The 26,421-nt window shown below is 32.4% G+C and overlaps 1 protein-coding gene across 16 annotated transcripts in view; it reads left to right on the top strand.

Annotated features, from left to right (window-relative positions):
* Window positions 1-18,487: 18,487 nt before the first annotated feature.
* LOC145292169 (tropomyosin Tod p 1.0102) overlaps window positions 18,488-26,421 on the top strand; it is a 166,291-nt gene continuing 158,357 nt past the window's right edge. For all 16 annotated transcript variants that reach the window (XM_080138414.1, XM_080138408.1, XM_080138419.1 and 13 more), the window contains exon 1: window positions 18,488-19,359. In XM_080138414.1, coding sequence (XP_079994540.1) covers window positions 19,246-19,359 — 114 coding nt within the window. In that variant the 5' untranslated portion in view covers window positions 18,488-19,245. The remainder of the gene's footprint in view (window positions 19,360-26,421) is intronic.

The following is a 26,421-nucleotide window of genomic DNA, read 5'->3' as shown; positions in this document are numbered from 1 at the left end:
GGGGCGATAATTGAAGCTGGTTTTAAGCGAATTTGTTGCCGCAGACTTTCTTTTTGCCTCCTCAATTCGAAGTTATTTTTTTAAATTGACGTGGACACTAGAATATTTCAATTAAATGTCTTAAGTTAGTTTAAATTTGAAGTTTTGGAAAAAATTACAAGTGCGGACTTTCTTTTTGCCGACACTATATATATATATATATATATATATATATATATATATAGTGCCGGCAAAAAGAAAGTCCGCACTTGTAATATATATATATATATATATATATATATATATATATATATATATATACATATATATACATAAACAAAGTGCAATCTGTTAGATCACTCGTTTAGCTCTGCTTATATTATCTAAATCAGGACAAAATAATATATTTTGCGATTTTTTCTTTTAAACGTACTAATGATGCAATAGTCGAGATTGGTGGTATTTCCTTTCCCAAGATAATTAATGAGCTTGCGCATCCCAAAATACGGAGGTTAAAACTTTACCTGCTGATGTTTGCTTCCTTTGTCGCTTTGGACCTTTCCACTGGTTGTTGTCTACTCAGCTGACTGCCAATTTGAGTCCGGGTTGAAGTGATGGACCATGTTTCATTTATTGCCACATACAAATGCAAAAATGGCCATTTTTGTTGCGCTGCAACAGCTGCAAGCAAAATCTGAATCATCGATACGTTGTTGCGTTTTGATCAACAGAGAACAAACACGGAATCCATGTTGAACATTTTAGTCATTGACAAAATGGTGCATAGTATTTTTTAGCTTAGCAGCAGTTGTTCATTAAAACGTATTTCGTTAAATGAAAGAGTTCGTGCCTTGCATATTCTGTCGATCACCAATTCCAAATGTGATGAAATATTTTCAAGTAAAGTTTCTGATAATAATTTAAATTAGTCAAAAATTCGAAAAATAAAGAAAGAAAGTAAGAATGGGTTATGGCTTATGATAAATTGGTACCTCTGTCCGAGGACCGAATTGAAAGTAAAACCACATAACAAGAACAAACAAAACCATTCCGCGTAAAAATTTTAAAAAAATACATGACATCAAATATCCGCATTAATTTGGCATTAGATGGAAATCAACACAGAACAGAGGCAACGTGTTAATTTATTTTATTTTTAACTTGAAAATTGTGATTTGTAGAAAATTTAAGTTCAGAATAAAAATAACAATGCAACATTAAAATCTAAATCGATTGATCTACAGGATTCTCGTTCATAAAAGGACAACATTGGATGTTTATTTATTATTTTTTGTCAATTATTTATTGTAGTATGCTTTGCTCGCAGGAGTATTTGATTCTTAGATTATTTATACCATATTTTTAACAGCTTGTTTGATTTGAGGAAGTGTTTTTCTACTAGGTTGAAGAATGATTTATCGTTGGTTAGTATTAATGTTTTATTTTAAGGTGAGTTAAACCAGATTGTATTTCTCTTCCTATTTTTGTTTCATTAATTGTTAATTAAATGATTTATTTTAAATGATGTTTTGTTGTTTAAAATAATTACACTAGAGGTGTTTTCAGAACGCCTTCGGTTGCTGAATTTGGTACCTGCCTTATAATTGATGGGTTATTTTGTGAGGTTGTTATGCAAAGGCGTGTATCGTTTTCTGTTCTGAAGAATTCAAATGTTTCTTTGTTTAAGTGTTACATATATGAAGTAAAAATGTTGTGTACGCTTTGCTTTCTCAATAGAAACATATTGTTTTGAGTACGTTGATTATTTCGTATTTCAGCTAGTATGTATAATCGAAAAAATATTTATTAGAATGCACGAGTATTTTAACTGTAGATAACTAAACTAAAAACACGATAAAAAAAATAAACGTGCAACAAATAGATGTCACTAAAGGCATGATAAGTTACCCTTCTGCCTACGTGGATAAGATTTTTAGTGTGTTAAGATATTTAAAATCAGTTTTGTTACAAAATAAAACAGGTGTCTATTTTATCTAGTTAAAAAAAACAACAACAACAAAACATCGCTGTCACAAACATTGCACGAGAATCTTTGATAATCGCCCCTAAATAGAAATTTAAACAAAACTGGCATAAACAAATTTAATAAATGCCACCAATCGTGTGAAAATGTAAGGTTCTATCAGTATTTGTTTAATTTTCAATTTTTGAGCTATTATCAAGTGTTATCGTATAATGCTTATGGTAGCCATGATGTTTTCGTTATAAGTAAATACAATCAACAGTAGGATTTTTTGAACAGAAAACCCCCTGAAAATATGTTAACACACAAATAAACTTATCTATGTATGTAAGAGAGTAACTTATCTTGCTTTTGGCAACCTTTAATTGTTGCATACTTGTGTTTGCCTTTTTTAATTCTGTTAACTACAGTTAAAAATACCCGAATACACATTTTGTCGAAGAACACTCAGATATTTGTGCAGCATCTTTATTTGTTCCTATTTACAATGCCTCCCCACGGGACAGAGTTAGACACTAGGGTCGTTTTTTAACGTGGAGAAAAGGAACAAAAATAAAAATTGTCTCAGTCGTGAAGGATTTCTCCTCCATTGACAGAGAACAAGAAATTGAAGTGCGGCATCTGAAGAACAGATACTACACTGTGATCTTGTCCCGAAGGCCAAGTACGATGTATTGTTCGTTAAAAATGAATTGATATATAAATATATGACGTCACTTTGTGCCTAGAAAAAAATCATGCAATTGACGTAAAATTATGCGTACTTCTTTGTATAAAAAGTTCAGTTTTTGTTATATATTATTTTTATTGAAATTCTTTGAGATGAGCGATCTGTTTATTTATTTACGGATTGTTATTCTCATCTTTATGGCTGCTGTTGTTTCACTGTGTTTCGGCCAACTATTCCTCTGGCCTTCTTAAGGTGGTTAATCGCGACGGGATAGGAATGCTGAATCTCTTAACTAGTGATGGGACGATTCCAATATTTTCCCGATTCCGATACAATTACCGATTCCGTACTAACTTTTCGATTCCGATACAATTACCGATTCCGATTCTTTATAAATCTTTAAATATTTAACTATAAAAGTGTTATTTTGTCTCGATTATTGTAAAAACAGCTCTTAAATGTGTATATATTTTCTCAAACGGAAAAACACTTGTGAGGGGATGATCTATAGATTTTAGTCTTGCTGTGTCCTTAGTAATTACTGCCTTCAAACCGCGGTGAGAGAACAACAACTATGGAAGGCAGTAATTACTGAGGAGACAGTTAAGAGACTTACATTCCTATACCGTCGAGGTTAACAACCTGAAGAAGGCCAGAGAAATAGTTGGCCGAAACGTTGTCAGTTTTTATACTATTTAAAATAAGATAAAAACAACGAATGGCTCTCGCCTTTGATGTGACCTACAAGTCGAACAATTAAATTACAAACAAAATTGTCAAAAAATTCAACAGCACAAGAATCTGACATTTAACACGAGTGTGTTGACATTTTACAGTTATTGTATATTTGTATTTTTGTATATAAATGTTCTTTAATTAGAACAAAAGAATTACATTTTGAAATTATTTTTTCTGAATCGTTAATATTGATCAGTGTTTTATTGGTTTGAAACCGGAAGTGCAGCACTTTAGTCACGTGCAGAGTAGACAGTACCTATCTCTTCCCCACTTCATACTTAATCGGGTAGTCCAAAAAGTATTTGGGGGCACGAAAGGGATAGTTATATCTGTATAATATTTCTATTTGTCTATCGGTCCGTTTGTGTACCCGTTCTAATTTTTCTCGGAAACTAATGTCCTGATCTGGCTGAAATTTTGTATAAACATTTTTGATTGATACATCCCGTGAAAGGGTATATTCGTTTCAAGTTGCTGTGTGAACTTTGCTACAGTTTCAAGTAATAATCTGATGAGTCGCCTTTCGATGTCTAGTGGATCTACCAGTTGGTATTTATGGTTTAACCACCCAATCATATTCTTGTAAGGAGGAACCCGAATATACTCATATGTATTACATCACCTCCCTCTGAAATAAATTTTCCTAGAAATTTAGTTTTTTTTTCAAAGAAGTCACTGCTTATCAAGACCCGGGGGCTACTCAAGGATAAGGGTTAATGAGTGTACAGTAGTCAATGGGACAATATCGTAGTAATCATTAGCAGTGGAAATTTGGTAAATTGGATTACTTAACGGAACGGCTCATCAAGATTTTGTCACGATGGACTTGAAGACAATCTAGCTAGAAAGCTAGGAAACAGAAGAAAGTTCCACAGGCGTGCAGTTCTAAGAAAGAAACTTTTTTCATGCAATCTACGTATAGGTTAAGACACAAATAAAGACTGAGGAAAATTATTGACAGTGGTTTGAACTAGACAGGTGTTTTTCGTGAAAGTTTGGCAAGGGAGCCATAGATTGGAGCTTAGGTGAGCACTTGCTATGAAAATAACGATAAAGCAGAGACTGGCTCTCAACGTCTCTTCTGTGGTAAAGATGTTGCAAGGAATAGAAAAGGGCATCCCCCCACTAGACTACGAACACTGCCAAGGCAAGATAAGGTGCAACTAGTAGTTCCTGGCCAGGTGTGGCAACAGTGCTCCATTCTTGGACGTACTTGGCTCTTAAACAGGTACAGAATAGCATCGTTAGTGAGATATCTACTGGAGCGTAGAATGATTCAACCATTTTTCCAGCAGCATTGGCAACAGATTTGATGTATGTGTTCCATTTAAGATCAGGAGTAAAATCGATAAACTTGTCAAAACATGAAGCCTCTCCAAGGAGAGCCGTTCATTTCAATTGATATCAGACGTGAATCAGAGCGTTGATGATAATGTGAAGAGAAGCTTGGCGTTAGGTTCATTAAACTTAATCAGTCATCCCTTTCCTCATTGCACCACGTGCTCAAGATCAAAGGAGAAAGAATAAAAGAGAATTTGGTTATTTATGGCCTTTGCTTTTTAATATTTTACGTTTGTTAGTCTGGTCATAATCTATTAACTTTTTTCTAAGTATTTTTATTCTCAATCCTTCCTTTAACACACTGACATCTCTGGCCTTGAGTTCGGAGATAACCCCATGGGAGAATGATGACTTATAGGGACATGTATTTCAAACGCGTCATACTGGACTTCCATTGCAATTTCTTTGGTGTTTTCCGTGACCTCTGTAGTGTGCCTGGGTCGCAATTGCTTCCAATTTTTGCAGGGAAATTTGTTTTCTTTTGTGTCCTATGTCCTGTCCAATTCTATGGTTACTATCCCTTTTTCCTAATACATTCATACAGCTCTAAGATTATTGACTTTGTTACCTGCTTTTTATATTTTTTTATTTATTTTTATTTTTTGTGGGAATAGGCAACAGCATATCAAACGCAGAACGTATTTTTTTTTGCAAACATAAATTTTCTGAAAATAAAAGTAACGTCGTATTCGGGTTTGGCATGATTCTGTAAACTGCCCAAAATTTCTGAATAATTCCTTTATTTGTATCTACGCTTTGATTCTTTTTCAGGGTTCGTTTAAATGTGTCTATAGTTTATTTCGTCTGTTCGTTTGATCTTGGATGTTATACTGGCGTTGTCACATGATCAGTCTACAGTAATTTACAGACTTCCTTCAATTCTCTTCTCTTAAACTAGGTTCCATTGTCTCTGACTAAAGGTTTCAGGATTCTAAAACGACTAAAAATTTCATTACGTGCGTTTATTGTATTTGTTACAGTCGGATGTCAGCACTTAAAAATTTCTGGACACTTAGTGAAACATGTCTTTGGTCATAGTTGAATCTTTACCGGTGGATCTTTTGCTGACAGTTGGTATCTTCTGCATTGTTTCACCAAATCTTTTATGTCTTGGTCATTCATTTAATAAAAATGTACAACCTATCAATAAAGACTTCGTTTGTAAAATTCTTTGAAAAATGTCTTTTGAAAAGTAGCCGGAATTGCTACTCTATCTGCATATAGTAATATATGTTCGCAATATTTTCTTTTTTTAGTTTTCTCGTTAAAACGGAGTAGCTGCTTTTTTCATATGTTCTATCTGAAGCGGGAGTTCTCGAATAGTATTATAATAGACTCGACGATTCACGTTCATCTCTTAACGCCGATATTACCGGTTTTTAGGGGTTTCATATATTTAGATACTAATATTGATTTAGTATAACTTTTTTCCAAATATTATTATAGGCGTTTTGTGGTCTGTTAGCAGAATAAATTCTCTTCGGTATAAAAACCTGTTAATATTTTACTGCATGGATTATTGCTAAGCTTTCTTTTTCGATTTGATCATAATTTCGTTCCGCGGGCAACAACATTCTTGAGGTATATGCTATTAGCTTCGTAGATGTGTCCTCGAATTGTTTAAATTTTTCACTACAAGCATCTGCTGTGCAATGATTTTCCTCTTTGGGTCGAAATGCGCTAATAATAGATCTTCTAACAAACAGCTTGTTATTTTTTTAAAGTCTGTTCGCATTCTTCTGGCCATATGCAGTTAGCGCCACTTTTAAGCAAATTATTCAATGGAACTCTATCATATACTTTTGGGATATAAATGCTATAATAACTTACTAATTCCAAGAAAGCATGGGATTTAGCAACGCTATCAAGTGCGAGCATGTTCTTTATAGCCCTTTCGTGTTTTCTGCCTTTACTGTAAATGATCTGCCTTAAATATTTTATCGTTTCTCGGAAGAAGTCGCATTTTTCAGCATTCAGCTTAAACCCATATTCCTCAAGCCTCTTAAATACTTCTCTAATATGGTCTTTGTGTTGCATCTTATTTTTGCTTTTAATCAACATATGATCTAAATATGCGAATACATATTTCATACGAGCCAACATTGTGTTCATTATTTGCTGGAATAGGATGGGAGCTACCTTTAAGCCAAAAGATTCAGTGTAAACATTTTATTATTTTCATCAGATACTTTGAAAATACTTCTCTGGCTTAAACCTGAATGTAAGCTTACAACAAATCCAACCTTGAAAATATTCCACCCTCGTTTAATTTAATGAATATGTTTTCTGGAAATGGTAGATGATGTGCATGGTCTTTCAAACAGTGATTTAAAATCGTCGGAAAATCAGCACATTTTCTTATTTTTCGGTTTTCTTTTATATATTGAAGACGCCCAATCAGACTAATCGACTTTTAAAGGCACGCCAGTTTTTTCAACTTTTCTAATTACCCATTAATAGAGTCCAGTGTCGAAGATGGTACATTTCTTTTGAGTTTAAGAATCGGTTTAATATTTAGAAGCCAACTTCTGCTTTGTACATGAACCGAGTTCTGAAAAACGCAAGTGGATTCGTTTTGCAAATCCGTAATAAGTCTTTCCATTTGCTGCATCTTATTATTCTATATGATGTTAATTTTGTTTTGCAGAAAGAATTTATAAGCATCTTCCATAAGTTAAACAGTACAACCCAGTCTAGACCAAAAAATTTTTCAGAACCATGGAATACATACACTTTGAAATTATGAGTTTTTCCCATGAACGAAATGTTACATTTTCATTGCTTCAAACTTTAATTTTTCCTGATATTTTTTCCGAGTCCGTTAACCGTGAGAAACCTATTTTTCCAAGTTTGATCGTTTATTACGGAGATTTTATTTAACGAATCGGGTAATACTTCTATGGCTTACCCATTCATTTTTATATTAAGGTCTTTTCTTTTTTGTTTCATTTCGTTTTTGTTTGGTTTTTACATCACTTATGCTTACTTGCTTCTATTTTGCCAGATGATTAAAGCATATTTTATCCTTAAAGAAATGTTTCTCTTATATGATTTTCATCACACCTACTGAACTTTTTTCTTTGTTTTGGTTCAACTTTAACTTAGAGTTTGCATTAGTGATATACGTTTCTTTTCAATCCGATTATTATCTTTTTCTAATATCTATTAGACCCCGTTACTTTTTGCAACATAACGTTTGGTTCCTGTTCCATAATACTAAGAATTGTCGATCAAGTTTCTTTATCTTCCTGTGTCGATAGATCTTACGCAAAAATGAGACATTTGAGTATGTCGCTTGATAATTCCTTTAATTTAAATGCCTTACACTATGTGTTAATAAGGGTTTCCTAAAGTAGGCTCCATAGAGCCTTGAGGCTCCATGAGTGAGACTTGGGTAGGGTGGGGCCCTGAAAACTCTTTCTTAAAGAAGATCAAATGCTTTATATGGAAAAATTTAATGGCTTCAGACATCTAATTAGTGATCTTTTTTTTTTTTTACCGGAAAGTGATATACATGTGGTTGCTCCATTTGACTGAATTCAAAGAACCCAAAAATCATAATTTAGTGTTAAAATTTGAAATTAATGTTGGTATTTATTTTTGAAATTATCTAGTGCTCCGTGAAAAAATTCTTGCCCTTCTCAGTGACCACATGGTGTCCTTAAATTTTGGAAACCCTGCGTTAACTATATCGAGATACGTGGCAAAATCATCTTCCTCTTGTTTTATGAAATTCAATACTTACATCGAGTAAGAAACAAACTAACTCTATTTATCAAAAGTTTTCGGTTTTGTTTTGGGGGAGATTAAATTCGTTTATTTAGTATTTTCTTCTGTTTCTTAACTTTTGTAACAATAAATTTTGTCTCTGTCAAACCATCGATCGCATTTTTTTTTTCGTAAATATCATTTCGAACTGGTGAAAATAAGCTGGAAACGTTGAACCAATATCCAGGTCGTATTACAATTCCGAGAATGAATTGGAAATTTCTTTAGTCGAAAAAATCCTCGAAACTGGTGATTTTGTTGTCGTAGATAATAAATCTTCCAAAAGTGGTTTATTGTCGTTTGCTTGTTATTTGAATAACTATTATTGCTGATGTTGGAATTGTTGTTGTAAAGTTGCTTGTGGTAATTTGGTTAATTCCGAAATCTGTTCTAGTATACAAACGTATCCTCAAGAATACAATACTCCATGAACTTTTTTTAAGTACAAACAAGTGAAAGAGTCAAGTTCTTAGTTTATGTAAGAGTTGAATAAAAAAAAAGTATTTTTATACGTTTCTCATTGTTAAAAAATTGGGGAGAAAAAAAACCTATTCATTTTCTGTAAGTAACGATAAGTTTTTCTAAAGTTTGTTTGTTTTAACTCCTGAGTTCGTTTCGAATCATCTATAGCCATTGGAATATCCATCAAAATCGATATGTTCGTTTGAAGTAGCTGAGTAGGTCTTGCTACAATTTCGAGCAATAATCTGGAGAGTCGCCTTACTTAACGAGTGTTTCTGTTCGAAGCAGACATGCTTGGAGTGAGCCTTGTGCCATAGCTTACCTTTCGACGTCTGTCCCAAGTGGCTCTACCGGTCGATATTCATAGCTTAACAAGCCAATCATATTCTTGTAAGGAACAAGCATCCGATTGTACTCATTTATTACATCATTTATGATGAAGTGCAGCGAACCAAGTATTATGGTATCCGTTCAATGCACAGTTAGTCATTAATAGGATTTGCATCTAATGAAAAAATAAGCACAAATTTAACCATATTCCATTATCAATTTGGCATAAACCACTCATTTTAAGTCAACTGTTTATAGTTTTTGCACGTTCCTAATGCGCTAAAAGTCATACACACACACACGCACACATATATATATATACATATATATATGGTTAGTTTTGTGATTGTCTTTCCTTAGTGTGAAAATGCCGCTGTTTTTTTTTACATGAGCATCACCACTTATCAAGGCCTAAAGACCACTCGATGATAAAGGTTAACAGTGTACAGTAGTCATTTGAACAATATAGTAATTGTTAGTAATGGAAAATTCGGTAAATTTGTTAACTTAAGTGGAACGGCTCATCAAGAACTTGTTTACGTTAGACTTGAAGACAACCATATTGTAGTCAGCTGGAAAGCAGGAAAACGGAAGGCAATTCCATAGGTGTGCAGTTCTAAGAAAGAAGCTTTTTTTCATGGAATTTACGTTTATGTTTAGGCACACATAAAAAGTGGGGGGAATTATTGATAGCGTTTTCAGCTAGACGAGTGTTTTTTGTAAAAGTTTAGTGAGGGAGACCATAGATTGAAGCTCAGTCAAGCACTTGCCATGAAAATAACGATAGAGGTAAACTTGCAACATCTCTTCTGTGAGATAGAGCTTGCAGAGAAGAGAAAAGGACATCTCTTACGAGGCTACGAAGTCTATTTTGAACTTTATCAAGGCAGGACAAGTCCTTTCTAGCAGCTCCTGCCCAAATTTGTCAACAGGACGTACCTATAGTTAGAGAATTGCATCAGCAGTGAGATATCTACTGGATCGATCGAAGGATCTCACCATTTTTCAAGCGGCCTTTGCAACAGATTTAATATACGTGCTCCATTTCAGATCAACAGTAAAGGTCAAGCCCATAAGCTTGTCAAAACATGAGGCCTCCCCAAGACGAGAGCCATTCATTTCAACTGATGGCAGATATGGATCAGAGCGTTGATTGGAGTTAAGTTCCCTTGCACGCAAACAAATCTCTGCATTCAGTTGCCCATTTTGACGGAGGCATTTATATATATATATATATATATATATATATATATATATATGTGTGTGTGTGTGTGTGTGTGTGTGTGTGTGTATGCGTGTGTCTATCTGCCTGTGTGTGTATGTATGTAATAATTTTTAGGTACATAAAAGTTATGCATGAATGCGCGTTTCTACTAAGTAGCAGCCACGCTGATAACTGCTAATTAACAATAAATATGCGCACATAGATAGCTTTTATGTACGCAAAAGGGTATTATAAATACACACATATACATATACTTTAGTTCTTATCCTGTTAAAAATCCTCCTCCTACTACTACTTATAGTAATAAAATAAGAAGTAATAAAAGAAGAAGAAAAAGAAGAAGAAGAAGAAGAAGAAGTAGAAGAAGAAGAAGGAAAATATATAACGCAGAAAACAGAAAGATAAAATCAATGCAACAAGAGACACTGCAAAATATGAACAAGAGAGCAAGGGATAAAGCCGGAAAAGAAAAAAAACGAAAGTGAAACAGCTACACGGACGATTCATAAGGATGATAAAAAAGTGAGATGCTCGAAAACATCCCCACATAGCTACGAAAAGGACACCTAAACAGAGAAACTTAATTCCTAAGATAACGCGATTTGAACCAACTATATCAAAGCACAAATCGACATGACACAAGAAAACGGCAAATACAGACTCTGTGGAAAAAGAGATCAAGCAGTAAACTACATAATAAGTAAATGCAGCAAAATAGCTAAAAAAAGATCAAGTGGTTAAGCAGTATACTAGGTGTATCAGAATTTTTGTAGGAATTTTTGACACCCCTAACACGAAACTGCGAATAAAATATAAAACACTCGTAATTTCTCTTTTAAAATGGGTTGTGTATTTTCTTTATGGATTATACTTCCAAAATAAACTATTAAAGTTGTTTTAAAAGTAATAGAAATATATATTTAAAAAAAAACAGTAATGAATTTTACGAACTCAATATTTTTCAATTTTTAAACTTTAAAAATCTATCAAAATTTTTCTATTGATTCTATTTTTACGATATTTTCAGGGTCAATGTGAAATTTTATGCTCTTTCCAATAAACCGAATATAATATTTTAGACAAACGTTTTTTTTTTTTAAATTCACTCCCCCCCATTTTCAAGTGTCTATTAAAAAGTAAATAATTAATTTACTCACCAAAGTTTTATATATCACAAATTCAAGAGAAAAGGTCAATAAATAATATATTCAAATTTAAAACAAACAAAAAGTAGTGTTTTTTTAAAAATTTACCTGTAAAGTCCGAAGTTTAAAACCTTTTTTAAAAAAAAACACGTTTTTTTTTGTTTTTTTTTTAATGAAACCTTGGTCTTTGCTCCTTTAATTGAAAAAAAATTAGGGCTTGAATTACATTTTTCGAGGAGTTATAAGCTTGGAAAGATGGGGTGGAATTATTCACTATTTTTCACGAAGTTTCTGACACACCTAGCAGTACACTGGGAATTATGCATTGTGAACATTCAGACAAATAGTATAAGCACAGACCAGTAGCAATTCTTTAAAACCCCACAGGATTTTGTGATTTCCGTTTTCCAGAACTGTTGCCGCTTTGTGCTTGTACCATTTGTCGCGGTGCTCAAGATGCAGTTGTTTTATTACTTGTACACACTAGTAGCTTTCACACAGGCCATCATCAAAGATTTCTCTCTGCCAACAAGCTGTGGTGTTTCCTGAAGTCTAGGTGACAAAAAGTCTCCTCAGATTTCCAGTACTCTCCACCTCTTTGGATAACATTTGCAAATGAATTTGCGCTATCAGAACAGCTTTGTACCATTAATTTCTCGCAGACAAGAACTATTGGTTTCACTGGAATCTGGGTGGCAATAAGCATCCCCAAGGTCCTCTTCGCACTTCTGGTGAGGGTTTGGTTAGTTCTTTCTCTCCTCGGTCTTTCCATCCACCTCAACCCTTCATGAATATTTGGTGTGATGCCAATTATTATTATTATTATTATCATCTATGTATTAATACGATCGCGTGTGTGTTATTTTCAGTGTCACGCTTACCTCCGTTTAATTGTTAAGTACTTCCATTTCTTGTAATAAATAATGTTACCAAGAATTCTTCATAACTTTTGGTTTCGTGTTCGATTATAGCTAATGGTATTCCAATAATCTATTTTTAAAAATAATTTTATCAAGAATTCTTCATAAGTTTTGTTTTCGGTTTCGATTATAACTAAAGGAGCTAAATTATATATATATATATATATATATATATATATATATATATATATATATATATATATATATATACTAGCATTTCAGCCCGACGTGGCTCGGATGTTTGGAGGTGTATATTGAGCAAAAACAACAAAAAAGTGGTAGTAGGGAGGCAAGCTCGAACCCGTACCGCCAAGGAGGAAAAGAAGGGGGAAACGCGACGTCTTTGCTGTTACGATCACCGCCAACAATTAGTTATCTGCATTTTATCACAACAAAAGCTCATGCAAAATTCCAGCCAGGATCAAGATTTGACATATTGAGATTTCGGGAAATTTTTTTAATCGGTTTTCTGCCAGAAATTTGGTTGTCAAGGGGTCAAAGTTCAACGATTTGATCTTTGAAAACTACACTAAACTCTTTCGCCAATTTGGGATCTAAACACTTAAAATTTTAGATGTAGGTTCCTTGGACGGAGATCAAACTTATTAATTTTATTTGAGCCCAAAACCATAAAATACTGTTCATAACTTTATATGCATATGTATATATATAATAAAAAGTTTGACTCATGTCCAGATAACCTGGTCGAAAACCGATTAAAAAGATTTTCCTAAATCTCAATACCTTATGTCAAATCTCGAGTATATAGACTGAAAATTGACAGAGTAGTTTGGTAGGGAAATGTATGCACAAACAATTTCACTATATATATATGTGTGTGTGTGTGTGTGTGTGTGTGTGTGTGCGTGCGTGTGTGTGTGTGTGTGTCTGCGCGCGTTCGCGCGCGCGTGTGTGCACTGTATTTCAAAATATTGGTTTAAAAATACATAGCACATAGCCACATTCAAACATACAAACTCATGGGAAATACAATATAATATAGGATATATAAAGAGATTGATCTTAACTTTTGAATATATATGAAAAATGTTTTAAAATCACCATCAATATAATTATTTAAGTTTTTTTTTCGTTTTTCCTTTTTTTTTCTTTTCCTCCCTTCCTTCCTTCCTTCCTTCCTTATCTTTTAATCTCATTATAAATGTGTGTAGAGATGGTCAGCGATAGCGGAAATGTGCAATAAGGCAACGTAAGTTGTACGTTTTCCGATTAGGACAAATTCGAATTAATCTAAAAAAATTTTAACAGATTAATTTAGATTAACTTTAGAGACCTTTTTTTACATAGATATTCCAAAAAGTTGTTAACTTGACATACCTCTGCTAATTGATCGATACGTAGCAGAATATTTAATGTTTAAGGCGTTTACGATGTTGGCGACTATCACAAACGCATACATATATTTTCCTTACTAGTCTTTTATTATCTTTATCTCTGGTTCTTAACCCCCTATCTTTTCCTCTCTACTCTGTGTGTGTGTGTGTGTGTTTCATGTATATATATGTTTCCATAATATAATGATCACAAAAGATATACATATGATTTGGGTACCATCAGCAAAAATCGAAGCTAAAACTTATACTTCTCCAGCTTTATTTGTTACCATCCGAGCTAAATCGATACACATATAAGAACTTAAAAAGTACGGTGTTAAAGGTATAAATATATATTTGCGCATGCGTAGAAGTAACACGTTTAATCGACTTACACCTGCCAAGTTCCAATTGTTTTTCTAGCGTTATAGTTCTATAAGTGGATAAAAAATGGACGCCTTTTTGTAGCTTAATTGCAATATATATGTATACACAATCATATGTGTATATCAAGATTAATATTTATTTCTACAGACATACCTCATGAGGCGAAAAGCCTTTCATCTCGTAAGAGAACAATACAATATGAACACTTAACTCAAAAGGCAAACTTTTCGCCTGATGAAATCTTAGTTATTAATAACTACAGATAGAAAATACCATGCTAGTATAGCCATATTTATACATGTTTGTATAAATAAATATTCATACAAAATCAAATGGTGTTTCGATTATGAAAGGCATTGACGGCTATGACTCTTCATCTGTTCCTCTCCCTCGAAGCATTCATGAATTAATTGCTGCTCATCATTCAGAATCCAATTCTTGTTGTTACTCAAATGTGTGTTATGTATTACCATTGCTTTCTTCACAGCTGTAGAAACAGTAGGTTGCAGTTTCTTCCTGTCCGAGTAATGCCCATACTGAGCGATTGTCCTGCCCATTGTACACAAAGGAATCTTCTGCCCAGCACAATGAGATATGAAACCGTGAACAGAAGTATTGCTGATTGTCTCCATATTACATCGGTCACTTGCTTTCTATATCCCCACGCTGCGCTGACCAGGTGTTGATGTGATTTCTTAACCTTGTCCAAGGATTTCCCACAAACTAGCGGAGAGAAGGTGGCGCCTTTTTCCTCTGACAGCAGTACTGTCACACCACTCTATACAGCGCCTTATATTCCTAAATGGTCACCCATCTGGTACTGGCCAGTTTTAACATTGCTTAACTTCGGTGATCTGGCGAGAACTGGTGGGTCAACGTGATTGTGCCGTATTTTATATAAATAGCTCTAACAATTATTAAAACCTATTATATAAAATAAACCCGATTGATATTCTCTGGATTTTTATCACACGAATACATTCTTATCCTGGATTATATATATATATATATATATATATATATATATATATATATATATATATATATATATATATATATATATATATATATATATATATATATATATATATATACTAGCAGTTCCGCCCGGCTTTGCTCGGGCCCTATGTACTGTTCATAAGGTTATGTGCATCTGTATATATTAAAAATGTGAATATGTAAATAATGCCTTTCTGTATAGTAGTCTTCCTTAACTATGAGCCTTGCGGGCCTTGGGGAGTGTAGAGCCACCCTTTAATTGTCATTGCTCCCAGGTCCATTCTGACCCGTAGTGGTAGTACCTGCTAGGGTCCCAACTATGGGTTAAATAGAATCTGACTTTAAAAAAATATATACTCCATTAAAATCGTTCCTCAAAATTACTAGATTCGGCATTAAATAACCTGAAAAAGGTTGATATGCCGTAAAACAAAAACAACCAACCAACCAATCCTTAACTACCATAGAGAAGAGACAGACAGACATTTTCACTTTTATAGATATATATATAGAGAGAGAGAGATATAGATACATAGATAGATATATAGATAGATTGAATGTAATATATAGTAATGATTCAAAAAAAGACCCCTGCGCCACCACCGAGAATCGAAACCAAAACATTCAGCTTACGCCTCTGCCGTCAATGACTGGGCTATGAAAACATGTTTACTGCAAGGCTAAAAATTAAAACATGAACTAATAGCTACTAAGTTATGCATTCGTAATGCCAGCGTTCGACCTTCACCTGGCAAATTTCATTTTTTTTTAATTTTCACACTCTTGTACCGATTTTTCCGGGCTAAAATCTAAATATAAAGTTTTGCATGGATTCAAATACCTTATATATGAAGTTTCATATCTGTAGACCAAAAACTCTAGGAGGATTTTGGTAGGCAAAATTTGTCAAACAAAAATATATACGTATAAATAAATATATATGGAAACAATTTTGTGTTTACTATAAACTTTTTATGCAAATATTATGCAAGTATAAATCATGTAGAATTTCTGCATGAATATAATTACACGTAATAGTTAACTAAAGATGATTACACCATTAAAAACCGAAGCAACTAATAGGGAATTAATTAAAATTAATGTTTAAAAGAATATGCAAATTAGCTAGATCTTTTGCTTGTGAATGCAATTCCATAACCCATATATAAGAAAATTCTATTAAATAAATAGAAAAGAGGATTTTTAATATGAATATCAATACACGCAATAGGAAAACTAATTTATAGGAGTATAGAAGAAGAAGATAGACACACACACATATCTGTAGAAACATATTTTCTTATTATATACAAATCCTTATATAAGAAGCTCAATGTAATTACAGAGCAATATAGATAATAAATGACAAAAAGTTATATTCCAAAATTCATGATGTTGACGATCTTATAATTTATTCCTTCAATTCAGTTGACTTATACAATTCTTAACAGTATCTGTTTCGTAGCGCAAAATCATTCACTTAATTTTATATCAATCAGTGAATCTATTATGCCCTGAAGTCATCATAAGAAATAGCAACAATCAATCCGTCAAAAGGAATGAAAATGTGATTTGACTTGGTAGAAATCCCAACATTGGAAGAAAACTGCAGTTACCTTCATATTTTTCCATTACGCCATATGTAAGTAATTAAGTGATTGAATTTGCGCTAAGAAACAGATACTGTCAAGAATTGTATAAGTCAACTGAATTAAAGGAATAAATTATAAGATGGTCAACATCATGAATTTTGGAATATAACTTTTTGTCATTTATTCTCTCTCTCTCTCTCTCTTTCGCTCTCTCTCTCTCTCTCTCTTTCTCTCTCTCTCTCTCTCTCTCTCTATATATATATATATATACATTATATATATATATATATATATATATATATATATATATATATATATATATATATATAAGTGAGAATATGTGCGTGAGGAAACTTCTCAGCCTATATCCTCAACAAGTTTTTGATCTACAGACATTAAATTTGGTATATAGGGTATTCATACATGTGAAAAATTTTTTAATCGGTTTTAATCCGGAAAAGGGGGCTGCTAAAGGGTCAAAAATGAAAAATTCGTACTTGGAGGTCATCGGATTTTTATTAGTTTGTCAACTGTTTCACAAAGTGGGGAAACACTGCTAAAAGATCGTAGCAAGCTGGTATAATGGTTATCGAATTTGATTGACTGTCTTTAGGTTTTGGTTTCAATCTCAGTTCGGGTATTTTTTTTTTTTTTTTTTACGTACAAGAAAAAAAACCCATAATACTCGCATGCACATGCCTCAGTTTCTTTCCGTTTTTTGTTATTTTTTTTACTCTATTTTAAGGAATTTATCGCTACGTTTAATACCGGGCAACGACGGGTACATCGTCTAGTATATATATATATATATATATATATATATATACATATATATATATATATATATATATAAAGCTTTGAGGAGGAATTTACTAATCAAGGAAAAAAACAAATATAAATTTAATGTACATATATATATATATATATATATATATATATATTAAATCTATATTTGATTTTAGAATTTGCTTTTTTGTATATATTTTATATATATATATATTAGTATATATACATATATTTATATATTAGTATATATATACATATATATATAAGTATATATAAATATATATAAATTGTATATATATATATATATATATATATATATATATACACACACAATTTATATTTGATTTTGGAATTTGCTTTTTCCTTGATTAGTAAATTCCTCCTCAAAGCTTTTATATATATATATATATATATATATATATATATATATATATATATATATATATATATATATATATATATATATATATGGGAGAGAGAAGGTGGAAGAGAAGGAGGGAGAACAGAGATTATTTTTTTAAAATATATTTATATCCTATTTTATCCAGAATATCAATGTAGAAACGGTCAATTGCTCCTTGTAAATTCGGAAATACATCAAATTCTGGATACGCCATTTTGTTTAAATTTTTAAGAGACCAGTTATAACCATTGACTGATTTCTTCCAAGCCAAAGAATCTTCTGTTGGTTAGGTAAAGCTTCCTCTCTTTTTATTCTGTTGAATCCATATACATTCTTCCTTTCTCTTGCACCCTTCCGAAGTGGCCGAGACTTTGGGAGACTGAGTAGGTAAGTGGTATGGTTGGGATCCCGGGGGAGGGGAGTGGGAGCTTTTTAGCAAAAAGATAGAGTAAGAAGGTACGCAAATGAAAGGCCGGTTCTTTTAATTCAGTCGTAGAGAACACTTTTTTTAAAAAATCTTATTTCTTCAGCCCACAGTAACCTCTTTCTCTTGCTAGTCTCCCCAACCCCTCCTCTCTATATCTAAGCTTCTATGTATATCTTGTTCATCCTCTACCCGTTCCCTCATTTCCATCACCACCCCTGTCTTAACTACCACCACCTACACCTAAGGAGTCACGCTCCCTCCTACCTGGGCATCCAACATCTCGCATCTTTGCTGCTGAAGCTACCCCAATCTCCACCAACCAATATCCTCCCTCACCCTAAAAAAAAAAAACTGACTCTTTACCCATCGTTCTAACCCTAACCCCACCCCCACCGGTCGTCATGAAAGCGTTGCCAAACAAGGAGGTAACACTATCGCGAATACAGCGTCCCATTCGCATCGCGAGTCTCGTAGAGCCATAAGAGAGGCTTTCTGATTGGTCGACGTTCACATTCCTTTAGTATCTCCTCCTGGAAGTATTTTGGCACCAACAGAATACGGATTGCTTTGCTCAGTCGTCTTCTCTGCCCTCAGTTCGCTCTGCCGCTTCTCGTACCGAGCGAAGCTCTCGTCTGCAGTGTGAAAGAGTTCTCTCAACTCCTTCTTTGCAAACCCAAAACAAATAAAAAACCACTCGGTTTTTAATATTTTGTGATTTTCTCTGTTAGGTCGCCGTATTACACCAAACAACAGCCATGGATGCCATCAAGAAAAAGATGTTGGCCATGAAGATGGAGAAAGAGGTCGCTACCGACAAGGCAGAACAAACTGAACAATCCCTAAGAGATTTAGAGGATTCAAAGAATAAGGTAAGAACGATCCACCATTTTTTTTCAGCCATCTTGTTTTTTTTTCTTCTTTTTTGAATCGTATTAAAAATGGCGTAATGCCCAAATTAACAACCGGCAAAGTTTTAAAATATATAGCTAAATATATAAACATCGATAAAAACGGGTTCTTGTCCAGAATGACTCATATATAAAAAAAATGTATGATGTACGTGTTTATGACGAAATGAAAATATCATACTCTAAAAATCAAGCAAATTGATCAAATAGATTTCTTTTAAAATGTTATGAGTAACCGAGGAGAGACTGTCTCGCCCCGCCATTTTGAAAACAAGCGCAAGAAACAAAAATAGGTAACTAAACAATAACTGAAAACTGTGAAAATTTTGTTGTAATGCCTACGAATTCCCCTTAATTCACTTTAAAATGATTTTCTTTATAAAAAATGAAACTACTTGATCAGTTTACATGATTTTTGGAATATGATATTTTTGTCACGAGTACGTACATCTTAAATTTTTTTTTTTTTAATATAAGGGAAATCTTGGACAAAAAGAAAACTGTAATTTTATTTTTTTCATTTTATATCGACTATCAATTTTTAAAAACTGTTTTAAAGTAGCGTATAGCCAAAATTAACAAAGGGTAAACCTTTAAATATATATCTTAATATATTATATATATTCACCGATAAAAAAATGATGTAAATCACACAGAATAGAGTAATTTATAGAATGTTATCGCTCACCTAATAGTGTAACTAGTTTCAATGTTCTCGATGAATACAAAAATCATGACCTTGTGTCTAACTATAATATCTTCAACAATGTCTACAATATCTTCATAGTTTTACTGTATGATTAACTATTAATAATCTGGTTTGGCAAATTGTGTCGTAAGTTCGATCCTTACCATACCCTCTATACGCATACCATTTTTGTTTAAAAATGGTGGACACAAGCGGTGTGATGGGTAATCGAATCTACATTATATTGTAATATCATTGGGAACAAATATGAACACCTCTCTCCAGCTATGGGTAAAATAACAGTGTGTGTTTTATAAATCGTATCCAAATGAATCGTTTATATAAAAAGGACTGTGCGTCGGCACGAGATAATTCTAAAGGGTTGATATACAGTTAAACTGTCATACAAAACTAAAAAAAAAAAAAAAAAAAAATTATGAATAAATACTTTGACCATATATGAATGTTTGATAATCACCACAACGTTGGTTTTAAATAAAAATGACTCACGTGAAATAAACTTGCTATAATTTTTTTATATTTATCAACGCATACCTTTCGTACAAACTTCAGATTGTTTCAGAAATATTAAAGAAAAGTACATGAATCGATTAAGAACATCGATCATCATCATCGTATGAATTCGAAGATTCTATTGTTAGCATTGGTTTCCCCGATATTTTTCTAGCCAGAATTATTTCTAGAAAGACATCAGGTACTTACAGGGGAAACCATGTGCAGGTTGCCAACATGCTAATTGATTGTTTTTTTGTGGAACGAGCTGAATTCGAACTTGGAAAACCCAGGTCGTCAGTCCGTGTCGTTAGTCACTGAACCACCGTCTTAGCATTAAATACATGTATATTAATATATGTATAAAAAATAATGTAAAAATATGTGTTTATATATTTCTGTATTTTATTTCTAATTCGTTGATGTATAGGGATACAGAATGTTTTTAAAACAATTTCGGTCGCTACTTGCTATCTTCTTTAATCTATGCAAGTTTAGTGCATTGATTTTGGTGTTAAATTAGCTAATCGATATATACATTATCTAGCGTTGTTTCTTTTTTTATATACATTTTATGTGCTTGCTTCTGAAACAAACATCATGGATACCGACACAGACTACGGAATCGGCAAGCCGTATTAAAATGTTACTGGATCTGTTACGTTTAATCATACACTTATATTTCTGTGGAAAGTTATAAACTGTCGCTTAACATATTGTGCTCATTGCGTTTATATTTTGTATTGAACAGCCCGAAAAGGGTTGATATGGCGTAAATCAGATATGTTAGCGTGTATCGACGTTGAAATTCTAGCTTTTACTAAACCTCACACATTGACAACATAAACTAGACAAATATTTACCCAACAAAAATTTGAAACCCAGCTGTCGTGTTAAATTATCATCTCATTTCGGCTGAGAATATATACAAAAAACGTTTAGTGAATCTTTATCTGTGTTCTCCATTTAGAATTGTTAAAAAATAAAAAACGAATTTTAATTATTTAGTGCGTCCAGAGTTTTCTATTAGAGCCGTTGTCCGTTCGTTCGTTCGTTCGGTATTCGGCCCGTTTGTCTGTCAACGCAGATTGAATGGACGTATCTTAAGAAGTGTCGCTTTTTTTTTTTTTTTTTTTTTTGTCTTTTCAATTATTGATTTCTTACGTGTGACATAAAGAATTATGTTGGTAAAATTGAGTTTTTTTTATTACTACCTTCTTCTCACTGTAAATAATAAAATAACTATTATTTACTAAGGGGTTGTTGCATGATTCATTCTTTAAATATATGATCACTATTATTCATATTTAATTGTACATTAATTCAGCTAAAATCACTATCAAGATATAAAACGCCATTGAATTACAAACGTGTTAATTTCAAGTTGAATTATATTTCTCGACGTAAATTAGCGGCTTAAATTTTAACTGATCAACAACGTTTCGATATAATAAAAGTTAATCAAGTCCTCTGTATATATGCCAACACTCTTCTGAACTAAAATACATAAATGTGGCCAAGAAGTTTTTAAGGTTACATAGTGCTTCCCTTGCATTTGATTCTCTGATTAAGTAGATTCCCATGATTCTTGGTGCCGGTCTCAATAATGTTGGCAAGTTTCCATCCTCATCCATCTCTCACCATCACTGAGTTTGTGACGGACAAAATTGAGGAAACAAAAGCTACCATCAGATTCTATATGCTTGTGTTGGTCCTATAAAAATAACGCTTCATAACTACTGCTCAAACGTCAGTTTGTCATCGATTTTTTCGTGTCAACCGCAATGACAATTTATCAGAATGTCTTAATTCGTACATGAAATAAATTATTGGATCGTCCCAGAGAATCTAATTGGAACTAATTATCTACGAAAAAATTGTATAATCATTTGAAAAATTCAGGCAGAAACATTTATTTCGGCGTTTCATCTATATATGACTACTGTTTTATTTTGTCCATTTAACGAGATGCCGCATGAAAAAGATTTTCAGATTACAAAAGCCTTTTGCACTTTTTCTTTTTTAAAGTTTTCTATAGAGATATAATATTTATCTACACAAATTATAATATACTTATGAGTTAGGAATGTTTAGGAGCTGTTAAATACGTTATACACCCTATATGGTCAGGGAGTTTATCTGCTAAAAGATCGCGAGGATGAAAATCGGTGTAGGATGACTAGTCAGAACTGCTTTGTGTCTGATCCAATAAATCATCAACGTTTATGGATTGCGAATTTAAAATGGATTTAATTAATCTTGTCGTTGGATCCGGCAAGATTAGATATACTCCAAGAATTATTTGTTGTTATAATTATTGTACGGATGGTAGCAGTGATACTACCACCATCTTTGGTAACTTACTGTGACTCCTCACTGAGATCGTGTGTGGCACATCCAATGGGCTATGGACAACACAAGGGAGGATTAACATTAGACACAATATGGTCGTGTACACCACGTTACAACGTACTTATATTATTTTTATCATTATTTAAAGAAAAAAGGATTATTTTAAAAGCACAGTTTTAGAACATACAGTAAATACATACATGTAGCTGAAGTACCTGTCTATGGGTGGGGGGTCACGCTATTTAACAATGTTCGGATGAAGTCGTACAGGTTGATCTCATGATACTTCGAAATAAATTTTCTAATATGGCGAAAACAGTAAAAAAAAGAGCTTAAAAAACTAATGTTATTTTATTTACCGCCACTTTTGGAGATAAGACACAAGATCAGGTGCACAGTTGATGAAAGTGTTTCTATGGAACGAACTAAATTCGAACTGGGAACACACAGGTTTTCAATCTGTGGTATTAATTACTTAGCCATCGTACAAGTTAAAACCTTAATTTTTTTTTTTTCAAAAAGTTTTCCATTAAAAGAGGATTGAATTGTATCATGTTATGCTAATTCTCTGGTCCTTTAGGAATTACCTTAGAATTTCTACTAAATTTTATGTTTCAATGGTTAAGAGATAAAACAGACAAACAAAAAAAGGAAATTTGTGAAAAATAAAGATTACATCGCTAAGTTATGATGTCTTACATGACTTATGATGTCTTACATGACTTATGATGTCTTACATGACTTATGACGTCTTACATGACTTGTAATTTAGAATTTTAATGATTATGTCTTTCTCTTAAAATATTACCAAAATGTGTTTCTCTTGAAATATTATCAAAATGTGTCTAATGCAACACAGATAGATATGACCCCTGCCCTTTAGTATAATGAACATATTTAAAAGAATAATTAAAGTTCGTGAGTCAAATAGCCTTATCGCAGTAAGCCAACACGATAACCGACAGCCATTCCCAAAATTATTCGAACACTTGCCATAACAATTGAGTTTAATGTTGTTCATATGAAAGTAGGTTGATTTAAAACAATATCCTTGATCACAATGAACAAAGAGAGTTAAATTACAATAAACGATCGAAACAATTGAGAAATAATGTTTGACAAACTCAGAACATGGACGCATTTTTGGAACGGCATTGAATGTGAATCCTTGTTGTTTGAAATTCATTAATATGTCAATCAAAAAAATGGCGTCGTGTTTGAAAAAAATATCAAATTATTTAAGAACAATTAAGAATTGTTTTAACAGATTTCAAAACATTCCGCGGAATTACAAAAATATTTTTAAAATCTTTCAGAACAAACAAAAAGTTAACTTAAAAATATGAAATAATTTGATGATTATCATAAAATTAATTATTTATTAAGTAATGATTTGCTAATTAATGTACATATCATGTACGACCTATACTTGGAATAGAACAAGTCCAGATAGAGAGGTATATAGATAGACGCTCAGCAAATATATTCGTTTAGATAGATAGATAGATAGATAGATAGATAGATAGATAGATGGATAAGAGATATTCCTAAATAGATATGAAATGAAAGTACTTGAATAAATATCGAGGTAGACAAGGAGAAAGTTAAACAGATTGACAAGTAGGCGCACACACACAGACATATGTACAGGTAGATAGATATTTAATAGTTCAAAGTATGTTCAGCTTTTTACATTGAAATCTAAAGGCTTTTATTTTTTTTTAATCAAAACATACATTTTTGATAAAGAGAAGAGGTTCATCGGAAGTATTAAAAATTTCATTAACACATCATTTACTCCGTTTTATACTTTTTAGAGCATTTATTTTATTTATTTCTTTAAAAAACACATTTTAAATCAAAATTACAACGTATAAATGTGATTTATATATAGATGTATATGGCACTTAAGTTTGATAAAGATTTCTCCAACCAAAATATACAAGTTTCTATGTAGTATACATGCATGCATACATACATATATATATATATATATATATATATATATATATATATACACACATATATATATATATATATAGATAGATAGTTATATAGATAGAGAGAGAGAGAGCGAGAGAGAGAAAGAGAGAAAGAGAGAAAGAGAGAGAGAGTAATATATCTATATACAGGGTGATCCCCCCCAAAAAAACAGAGGGCATTCAATTGTTTTTCTGAGCATTTTACAGTCAATGGAGAAAAAAAAGGCCAAAGACCCTAGCGTTTTGATGTGATGTGTTTTTAAGTCACCCTGTATATATATTCGATATATATCAATAAACAGATATATAAAAATATATCTAAATGAATTTAAAATATATAAAATTCGGTTATATATATATATATATATATATATATATATATATAGAGAGAGAGAGAGAGATAGATAGGTCAAAATATGTCCATTTATATATATATATATATATATATATACACGCACACATATATGTGTGTGTATAGAACAGTAAGGAGAGAACAAGAGTGGGTGGCGGGAAGAGGAGATAGATAATGGTAATGTTGAAATGAATACGAAGCCTCTGCCACAGATTCGACAAAGTTTCTCTCTTGCCATGTAATATGATCGGTGTTATCTTTCCCAGTAGGGATGTTCGCTTACAGATTGCGAATTGCGAAAATATCGCAGGTTTAAATATAGCATGACCACTTATGGTACACCTTCCTCAGCAGAACGCGCTGATGATGGCTCGACCCAGCTAGGGTAGCTGTTACCTACCCTGGGCGAGCGACTAGCAGCCAGGTAACAGCATATCTACCTACCTACCTACCTACATACATACCTACATATATATATATATATTCACAATTCGCCTATTAAGAAATTCTTTTTATTCAGAAATAAATTTTAAAAAATTCCTCTCATTTTTGGTTGATTGTTTATGAATTAATTTTTCATTCTCATTTTTCTTTTTATTATAATACCTTTATGTATAATAATAATAATAATAATAATAATAATAATAATAATAATAATAATAATAATAATCGTTGTTTATCTATATAAATAGGTGATATGTGTGTCCGTCACTTTTTATCTTTAACCTACAATTAGATTACTTGGAGTAGAAACTAATTATTTGACAGAATCTCAATAAATTTCTGATTAAAATCCTATTAAAATCCCATTAAAATTCTCTTAAAATCAAAGGTAATAGAACTCATCAGAAAAGGGGGGATTCTTCGATTTTAATGTGATTCAAACCATAATTTCTAGACAAAAAATATCGATTCAAAATGCTGAAGAAAATAACCCTCCAAAAAATTATGGCTTTTTTAATGTCACTTCAGTGTCTATTAACACACGCTTTTTTGCCAGACAAATATCTTAGCTAGTTTCTTTGAATAAATATCGTGCAAAATCTCTTGATAAATTTTCCAATGAGGCCCTATCATTATGTACTTTCCCCGAGACATGTATTATAACTAGCATCTTTATCATTTTGGCAGTAAAA

Source organism: Euprymna scolopes, chromosome 13, assembly GCF_053919585.1.
Source record: "Euprymna scolopes isolate OS-2025 chromosome 13, ASM5391958v1, whole genome shotgun sequence".
Classification (NCBI taxonomy): Eukaryota; Metazoa; Mollusca; class Cephalopoda; order Sepiida; family Sepiolidae; genus Euprymna; species Euprymna scolopes.
This window is presented reverse-complemented; position numbering and strand designations above follow the sequence as displayed.